The sequence below is a fragment of the Manis javanica genome, chromosome 12 (genome assembly GCF_040802235.1).
Source record: "Manis javanica isolate MJ-LG chromosome 12, MJ_LKY, whole genome shotgun sequence".
Taxonomy (NCBI): domain Eukaryota; kingdom Metazoa; phylum Chordata; class Mammalia; order Pholidota; family Manidae; genus Manis; species Manis javanica.
The window spans coordinates 23,390,086-23,400,330 of NC_133167.1; the positions used below are offsets into that span (position 1 = coordinate 23,390,086).

Sequence of the window (10,245 nt, forward strand, 5' to 3'; positions counted from 1 at the left end):
CCAAATTGTCTTGATTACTATGGCTTTATAGTAGAGCTTGAAGTTGGGGAGTGAGATCCCCCCTACTTTATTATTCTTTCTCAGGATTGCTTTGGCTATTCGGGGTCTTTGGTGTTTCCATATGAATTTTTGAACTATTTGTTCCAGTTCATTGAAGAATGTTGCTGGTAATTTGATAGCAATTGCATCAAATCTGTATATTGCTTTGGGCAGAATGGCCATTTTGACAATATTAATTCTTCCTAGCCATGAGCATGGGATGAGTTTCCATTTGTTAGTGTCCCCTTTAATATCTCTTAAGAGTGTCTTATAGTTTTCAGGGTATAGGTCCTTCACTTCTTTGGTTAGGTTTATTCCTAGGTATTTTATTCTTTATGATGCAATTGTGAATGGAATTGTTTTCCTGATTTCTATTTCTATTGGTTCATTGTTAGTATATAGGAAAGCCACAGATTTCTGTGTGTTAATTTTGTATCCTGCAACTTTGCTGTATTCCGATATCAGTTCTAGTAGTTTTGGGGTAGAGTCTTTAGAGTTTTTTATGTACAATACCATGTCATCTGCAAATAGTGACAGTTTAACTTCTTCTTTACCAATCTGGATTCCTTGTATTTCTTTGTTTTGTCTGATTGCCGTGGCTAGGACCTCCAGTACTATGTTAAATAACAGTGGTGAGAGTGGGCATCCCTGTCTTGTTCCCGATCTCAGAGGAAAAGCTTTCAGCCTCTCACTGTTCAGTATAATGTTGGCTGTGGGTTTATCATATATGGCCTTTATTATGTTGAGGTACTTGCCCTCTATACCCATTTTGTTAGGAGTTTTTATCATGAATGGATGTTGAATTTTGTCAAATGCTTTTTCAGCATCTGTGGAGATGATCATGTGGTTTTTGTCTTTCTTTTTGTTGATGTGGTGGATGATGTTGATGGATTTTCAAATGTTGTAACATCCTTAAATCCCTGGGATGAATCCCACTTGGTCATGGTGTATGATCCTTTTGATATACTGTTGAATTCTGTTTGCTAATATTTTATTGAGTATTTTTGTATCTACATTCATCAGGGATATTGGTCTGTAATTTTTTTTTGTTCTTGGCATCTTTGCCTGGTTTTGGTATTAGGGTGTTGTTGGCTTCATAGAATGAGTTTGGGAGTATTCCCTCCTCTTCTGTTTTTTGGAAAACTTTAAGGAGAATGGGTATTATGTCTTCTCTGTATGTCTGATAAAATTCCAAGGTAAATGTGTCTGGCCCAGGGGTTTTGTTCTTGGGTAGTTTTTTGATTACCACTTCAATTTCTTTGCTCGTAATTGGTTGGTTTAACTTTTGTGTTTCTTCCTTGGTCAGTCTTGGAAGGTTGTGTTTTTCTAGGAAGTTGTCCATTTATTCTAGGTTTTCCAGCTTGTTAGCATATAGGTTTTCATAGTAGTCTTTAATAATTCTTTGTATTTCTGTGGAGTCTGTCATGATTTCCATTCTTATTTCTGATTCTGTTAATGTGTGTTGATTCTCTTTTTCTCTTAATAAGTTTGGCTAGAGGCTTAACTATTTTGTTTATTTTCTCAAAGAACCAGCTCTTGGTTTCATTGATTTTTGCTATTGTTTTATTCTTCTCAATTTTGTTTATTTCTTCTCTGATCTTTATTATGTCCCTCCTTCTGCTGACTTTAGGCCTCATTTGTTCTTCTTTTTCCAGTTTCGATAATTGTGATGTTAGACCATTCATTTGGGATTGTTCTTCCTTCTTCAAGTGTGCCTGGATTGCTATATACTTTCCTCCTAAGACTGCTTTCACTGCGTCCCACAGAAGTTGGGTCTTTGTGTTGTTGTTGTCATTTCTTTCCATATATTCCTTGATCTCTATTTTAATTTGTTTTTTGATCCATTGATTATTTAGGAGCATGTTGTTAACCGTCCTTGTGTTTGTGAGCCTTTTTGTTTTCTTTGTAGAATTTATTTCTAGTTTTATACCTTTGTCATCTGAAAAGTTGGTTGGTAGAATTTCAATCTTTTGGAATTTACTGAGGCTCTTTTTGTGACCTAATATGTGGTCTATTCCGGGGAATGTTCCATCTGCACTTGAGAAGAATGTGTATCCTGTTGCTTTTGGATGTAGAGTTCTATAAATGTCTATTAGGTCCATCTGTTCTGCTGTGTTGTTCAGTGCCTCCGTTTCCTTACTTATTTTCTGCCCAGTGGATCTATCCTTTGGAGTGAGTGGCATGTTGAAGTCTCCTAAAATGAATGCATTGCATTCTATTTCACCCTTTAGTTCTGTTATTATTTGTTTCACATATACTGGTGCTCCTGTGTTGGGTGCATATATATTTAGAATGGTTATATCCTCTTGTTGGACTGAGCCCTTTATCATTATGTAGTGTCCTTCTTTATCTCTTGTTACTTTCTTTGTTTTGAAGTCTATTTTGTCTGATATTAGTACTGCAACCCCTGCTTTCTTCTCACTGTTGTTTGCCTGAAATATGTTTTTCCATCCCTTGACTTTTAGTCTGTGCATGTCTTTGGGTTTAAGGTATATAGATGGGTCTTGCTTTTTTATCCATTCTATTACTCTGTGTCTTTTGATTGGTGCATTAAGTCCATTTACATTTAGGGTGACTATTGAAAGATATGTACTTATTTCCATTGCATGCTTTAGATTCGTGGTTACTAAAGGTTCAAGGTTAGCTTCTTTAGTATCTTACTGCCTAACTTAGCTCACTTATTGAGCTGTTATACACACTGTCTGGAGATTCTTTTCTTCTCTTCCTTCTTATTCCTCCTCCTCCATTCTTTATATGTTGGTTGTTTTATTCTGTGCTCTTTCATGTTTCCTTTAATTGCTTTTAGTGTGTAGTTGATTTTATTTTTTGCCTTTAGTTAGTATTTGGTTGGTCTGCTTTCTTTTCTGTGATTTTATTTTCTCTGGTGACATCTGTTTAGTCTTAGGAGTGCTCCTGTCTAGAACAGTCCCTTTAGAATACCCTGTAAAGGTGGTTTGTGGGATGTAAATTCCCTCAACTTTTGCTTGTCTGGGAATTGTTTAATCCCTCCTTCATATTTAAATGATAATCATGCTGGATACAATATTCTTGGTTCAAGGCCCTTCTGTTTCATCGCATTAAATATATCATGGCATTCTCTTCAGGCCTGTAAGGTTTCTGTTGAGAACTCTGATGATAGCCTGATGGGTTTTCCTTTATAGGTGACCTTTTTCTTCTCTGTAGCTGCCTTTAAAACTCTGTCCTTGTCCTTGATCTTTGCCATTTTAATTATTATGTGTCTTGGTGTTGTCCTTCTTGTGTCCTTTCTGTTGGGAGTTCTGTCTACTTCCGTGGTCTGATCGATTATTTCCTCCCCCCAGTTTGGGGAAGTTTTCAGCAATTATTTCTTCAAAGACACTTTCTATCCCTTTTTCTCTCTCTTCTTCGTGTGGTACTATTCTGTGTCTTTTGATTGGTGCATTCAGTCCATTTACATTTAGGGTAATTATTGAAAGATATGTACTTATTGCCATTGCAGGCTTTAGATTTGTGGTTACCAAAGGTTCAAGGGTAGCTTCTTTACTATCTAATCATCTAACTTAACTCGCTTATTAAGCTATTATAAACACAGTCTGGTGATTCTTTATTTCTCTCCCTTCTTATTCCTCCTCGTCCATTCTTTATGTTAGGTGTTTTAATCTGTACTTTTTTGTGTTTCCTTTGACTGCTTTTGTGCATGGTTGATTTTAATTTTTGTCTTTAGTTAGTATTTGGTTGGTCTGCTTTCTTTGGTGTGATTTTATTTTCTCTGGTGACATCTATTTAGCCTTAGGAGTGCTTCTATCTAGAGCAGTCCCTTTAAAATATCCTGTACAGGTGGTTTGTTGAAGGCAAATTCCCTCAACTTTTGCTTGTCTGGAAATTGTTGTATCCCTCCTTCTTATTTAAATGATAGTCATGTTGGATACAGTATTCTTGGTTCAAGCCCTTCTGTTTCATTACATTAAATATATCATGCCATTCTCTTCTGTCCTGTAAGGTTTCTGTCGAGAAGTCTAATGATACCCTAATGGGTTTTCCTTTGTAGGTTACCTTTTTTCTCTCTCTAGCTGCCTTTAATACTCTGTCTTTCTCTTTGATATTTGTCATTTTAATTATTGTATGTCTTGGTGTTATCCTCCTTGGGTCCCTTGTGTTGGGAGATCTGTGGGCTTCCATGGTCTGAGAGACTATTTCCTCCCCCAGTTTGGGGAAATTTTCAGCAATTATTTCTTCAAAGACAGTTTCTATCCCTTTTTCTCTCTCTTCTTCTTCTGATACCCCTATAATGTGGATATTGTTGTGTTTGGATTGGTCACGCAGTTCTCTTAATTCTTTCATTCCTGGAGATCCTTTTATCTCTCTCTACCTCAGCTTCTCTTTATTCCTGTTCTCTGATTTATATTCCATTAATGGACTCTTGTACCTCATCCAGTGTGCTGCTAAGTCCTTCCAGAGATTGTTTTATTTCTGTATTCTCCCTTCCAACTTGATCCTTTAGCTCTTGCATATTTCTCTGCAGGTCCATCAGCATGGTTATAACCTTTATTTTGAATTCTTTTTCAGGAAGATTGGTTAAATCTATCTCCCCCAGTCCTCTCTCAGGGGTTGTCTGGGTGATTCTGGACTGCACCAAATTCTTCTGCCTTTTTGTGGTGATAGAGGTAGTCATAGGCAGGTAGCACATGTGTTAGCTGTGAGAACAAAGTCCCTTCCTGCTAGCTGGTTGCCTTGCCCTTCTCCACTGCCTGTACCAGTTACCCACACATAGGGAGCAGGCTCCAGGTTAATTTCCTGAGCCACAGCAGGTGGGGCATCCCAGAGCTCTGTGGGGAGAGGCAGGTGTGCCCAGTGTGCTCTCCTGCGAGAATGGTGCCCCTTCACACCTCTGTCTGTGCTGGGCAGCTGCTCGCTGGCAGTGGCCCTGGGTCTGGCCCAGGTGGCTGCATGCTGAGAGGAGGCTCTGGGCTGATGCTGTGGACGCGTCCACTCCAGGCTGCTCTTCCAGGGCCATGCAGGAGGGGGGATGAATGGCAGGCTGTGTATCACATGAGGGGCTTCAGAGCTGCATTTCCACCCAGGGGTTTAGGGTGCCTGATGTTCTCCAGGATTCCCAGCTGCTGGGCTGAGTGCACCAGGAGGATTCTGTCCATCTTTGAAGCCCCTGTCCCTTTAAGACTTTCAAAAAGCACTTGCTTTTCTTTTGTCCCAGTGGACCTGGCTGCGGGGACTAGCTCACAAAGTTTACTTTTCTATTTCCCTAATATCCAGCACACCATGCAATGTGTGTCTGCACTTTAGACTGGTTATTTAGCAGTCCTGGGCTCCCACTCCCTCCCAGTTCTGACTCCTCTCCTCCCACCGGGGAGCTGGGGTGGGGGGAGCACTCTCATCCCACCGGGTCGCTGCTTGTATCTTACCCCCTTTGTGAGGTGCTGAGTTCTTGCAGGTGTAGTTGTAGCCTGGCTGTTGTACTGTATCTTCGGGTCTCTCTGTTAGGCGTAGTTTTTATTTGTTGTATTTTCAAAAATATATATGGTTTTTAGAGGAGATTTCCACTGCCCTACTCATGCTGCTGACTTCATCTCTCCATCTATTCTATCAGCTTTGGCATTTTGATTGCTTGACTTTGAAAATCTGATTTAGCAGATGTGAATATTTAAATGTATTTGTCCTTTAAATTTGTATAAAAGTGCAGAGCTTACAAAGTTTGTTTAACTTTGTAACACTTAACTTTGCCTTCGCTAAGAATAGGGTAGAGAGGCCAATGATGAAAATAAGGATCTGAGATATTTTCTGATTGACCACATCACTTGTAATTGGGACTGGAGCTCAGTTTCTAACAAATTGTTAAGCAATCTATTATACAATAGCACTCCCTGTACACTGCCCATTAACTATATCTATAACTTCCCATGTCATAATCTTCAACATATCATTAGCTGTGTTATTAGAGAAGTAAGGAGAGGAATATTTTCTATGCCATCACGTAACTGACTCAGTTATGGGGAAAATGTAAACTTTTTGTAGGAGTTCAGAACTTGTCTCTTGATTAGCCCAACAGAGTAAGTTAATTAAGGGAAATTATATTATCTAGTTGTTACTAATTTACATTAAATAATTCATCTCCATAGAACCATATCCTTCTTAGATTGTTTTATAAGTCTGTAAATTGTGAAAACATGAACCTGGAATAATATTTAGCTATGTTTCATAAGTGCATGTGGGGAATGAAAAATTCACAAAATGAACTGCATTGTTGAATTATCTGCATTATTATCTGTAGTACCTAGGAAAATGCCTGTCACATAGTAGGTTCTCAAGAAATGTGTCTACTTGCCCTAAGCAGCATTATCCTGAATATTTTATAATATTTGATATTCACTTTTATTTTAACCATAGGCTGAAGTATTAAGCTATAAGAATACTGATGTCTTTTTGTTTTTTTAACTGAGATCTGATTTTAACTGATATTAAATACATGAAAGTAACATGTCTAAAGCATATTTCCAGAAAAGGAATTGATAGTTCAAGATTTTCTTCCATTTAACTTACAAAAAAGTAAGACTAAAGAGAAAATAATATGTCTCTTTTTTTAAGGAGAAACAAAGAAGTTGATACTCTGCTAAAATGGTATAAAAAATGTAACTGGATAGCAAAAATTATTCATAGCAAACTGAAATCCACTTCTATCTCCTAGATAAGTTTCTTTTTACAAGAGAAAAGTTAAGGCTGGAGAGTAGTTCCATTTCAGTCATTTAAAATGTAAGGAAAGAAATGGTTCTTCATTTACAGAAAGAGTAGGGATGGTATTAAAATATTTAATATCCTCAAAACACATAAATGAACTCACCTATAATCAAAATGCATAAGATTTTAACCATTTGGCAGACTTCACTGTTGTGCATGATTTCTCCCATTGATTCATACAAGTCATGTGGCTTTTCTTTTTGTTTTGTTTGTTTTTGTTTTTTCATTCATGTTACCTCTTATTATATCCATCATTCCATTTTTCTTTCCTATTAGAGTGAAATTGGACACAGCCCTCCTCCTGCCTACACCCCCATGTCAGGAGTAAGTATTTCACAATCAACCTTCATCTTTTAGGATTTTGAGTCTTGCTCTCCATGTTTCTTCTCTCTTGTCTCCCCATACTTTCCTCATTTTATCTTTGCCAACAGTGAGTCAAGAATTTTCTGTAGGTTATATACCTGCTTTTATCTCAGTAGATATTCCAAAATTGAAATATCCTACATAGACTGTAGCTTTTGATTTTTACCTGAAGGATCACCTGGGCTCATAAATTATGTTTCAAATTTTTGGACTATGGAAGGTTATCTTTACTTCCATGATTATAGGTTGTGTGCTAAAAAAATGTCAGCATCTCAGTGATGGTTCTCTAGTTAGGTACTGGAGACTCAAAGTCATAGTAATAACGAAATAGAAACAATAAGCAAATAACACCATTCCAATGGCATCGCTGTGTTTCTGTTCTTAATGGCAATTGTCTACAGTTTATGACATTGCTGTTTGTCATGTGAATGTTTCATAAATTTTGAATTTTATATGAAAAGTAGGCAATTGTGGCAATGTATATCAAAAATAGGCAATTTCAAAGTCAAGAAATGCTTTTTATTAAATCATGTGTTAGGTGGTTAGTAAAATTAAAAAATATGTTTCCAGATTGTTTTACTGAGATTTAATTTTTAAGAAAAATTGGAATAGGTGTTCCTAGTCTGTAACTCGAATTCATTAACCATTACGGGGGAAAACCCGATTCAAAAACTCAGACTTTTCTCTGAAAGACAAGCTTCCAAATCCTTTGGTTATTAAAAGTCTTTTCTACAACTGGTCCTAATAATAAATATGTGTCTCTGCTATTGACAGAACCAGTTTGTATACCGAGATGGGGGTTTTGCTGCAGAACAAGGAGTGCCTGTGCCCTACAGAGCCACAACCAGCACCATTCCAGAAGCTCCAGTGGCTCAGGGGGCTACAGCTGAGATTTTTGATGACTCCTGCTGTAATGGCACTTTGCGCAAGCCAGTGGCGCCCCACATCCAAGAAGACAGCAGCACTCAGAGGTACAGCGCTGACCCCACGGTGTTTGCCCCAGAACGGAGCCCACGAGGAGAGCTGGACGAAGAAGGGTACATGACCCCTATGCGAGACAAACCCAAACAAGGTACAAAGGCAATGTTCAGAAGTGACTGCCATTGGAAGTTCACCTCCATCAAAATATGCAAAGTACAGGAAGGAAATTGCCAAACCACTGGGTTATGTAATAATTGTGACCAAGAAAGGCCTAGGCTGCTGCTATCTGCAGGATATTATATGAGTCAATAGCATCCATATTATGTGTGAGCCTTTTGTAGAAATCAGAATCTCAGCCCTTACCTAAATAAGAACCCGTATTTTAACAAGGCCCCCATGTGACTTTTATGCATAATCAAGTTTGAGAAGCACTCTTTTTTGGAATAATTGGTGTAGCATACACCAAGACCAGAACCATTGTTTTATTGGAGCCCTTGCAGATATAATAAAGACTGGTACTGTTGAGAAAATGTCTGAAGCTTTTGATGGCACCAATAAAAGATTTGGTTGATTCTTTAAAATGATGTCATTTAAATGATGTAGTTTATTACAGGAAATTATTTCTTGTGTGACACACTTCAAGAATTGAAGTTCTGACCCTGCATATACTTGTAGGTATACCATTGCATCTTAAAAATATTCATAGCTTATGGTTTTACAAAGCACAGTAGTGACTTTACAAAGCTACTAGTAGAAATGTTAAACATTTAAATAATATTTCAGTTTTGAAAAAGCTTCTTTCCTTCTATGTTAACAGGAAGCTTTGAAAAAGCTTCTTTCCTTCTGTTAACAAAAAGGAAAAGATGGATGATTATTATTAAAACTAATGATGGTGTCTCAGAGTCTTCAGCGGCAACAGTAAACTCTATTTTAAGACTCTCTATGAGGGCCCATTATGTTCTTTAAAATATGGTTATATTCATTTTTATAAATGCAATTAAGGGATTCCTGAGTGCATATTGTAAATATTCTATTAAAATATGTCCATCTAGATACACATAAAAATATTACTGTAATGAAGAACAGGGTGTTTATAATAGCCGAATAGTGGCACAAATACAAATTTTGACAAGATATGGCAGATCCCTCTGAAAGTGGAATACTCTCTGGGAAGATTTTCAACTGAACCGTGAAGTTATTCCTTTCTATTTAACTGCTTGGCTATACACATTTGCATTGCGACGGTTGATAAGTAGCTTGCATTGAGAAAAGGTAACATGAACCTTTGAGGAGAAAGGTAAATCAGTCTGTATAGACTAAGTAACTGTAGACCACCCCTAGATTTTGTCACTGCATATTAACAGACCCAAGTTTCCATAAACGGTTATATAGGTTTATATAATTGATTATAAGGTTATAGCCTAGTTCTCAGAAAGTAGAGAATTTTAGTGCAGACATTCCTACACTCTCAATTAAGAAGTCTCAAGAATCTGATAAGAAAAATCAAATTCCTTTTTCTTTATAAGTTTTTGCATACATTTTTCATAAGATGACTGTAGCTTTGAGAATCATTCAAATTAAAACTTGTTATGAAGTGAAAAGTTCAGCTTATTGCTGTAGGGACAATAATGAAAGCAGTGCAGGAGAACAAGATTACTCAATAGGATTTAGAAGATATGAATTCTAGTTCAACACTAATTGTGTCCTTCTTTAGCATTTAACATCAGTTTTCTGTCCATAAAGAAGGAAAAATACAGCTCTATAAATACAGTAAACTACTGAGCTATAATTCATGTATATGATGGGATAGTCAGTACTGTCTTTTAACATGCACATGGTACTAAATACTTAATTATATCCAGCAGGCTATATTACTGAACTATAATATTTAACGATATCCAGAGAAAAATAACCCTGGATTGACAAGATTTTTCTGTCTACGTGTCAGGCTAAGTATAGAGGATAGAAAATTTGTTTCAGAATGGAGGCATCTCAACAAACAATTATGCCTTCTCCCTTCCTCAGTACCAAAATGGGAATAGCTGAGGGGTCATCTCTGTGTGTACTCCAAAAGAGAAGGCCAAAAGATGGTCTATCGTGTATATATCTGTATATAGTCTGGACTATAGACATAAAGGTGGAATGAAACTCGAGGGGAGCAGCATTAATTAGAAGCATTTAAAAAATTTCTGG

At 37.1% G+C, this 10,245-nt stretch overlaps 1 protein-coding gene across 5 annotated transcripts in view; it reads left to right on the forward strand.

Annotated features, from left to right (window-relative positions):
- ERBB4 (erb-b2 receptor tyrosine kinase 4) overlaps positions 1-10,245 on the forward strand; it is a 1,111,691-nt gene that overhangs the window by 1,092,425 nt on the left and 9,021 nt on the right. For 3 of the 5 annotated variants that reach the window (XM_073218152.1, XM_073218154.1, XM_073218153.1), the window contains 2 exons: positions 7,045-7,092; positions 7,906-8,203. In XM_073218152.1, coding sequence (XP_073074253.1) covers positions 7,045-7,092; positions 7,906-8,203 — 346 coding nt within the window. The remainder of the gene's footprint in view (positions 1-7,044; positions 7,093-7,905; positions 8,204-10,245) is intronic. The other 2 variants (XM_073218156.1, XM_073218155.1) reach the window with 1 other exon arrangement.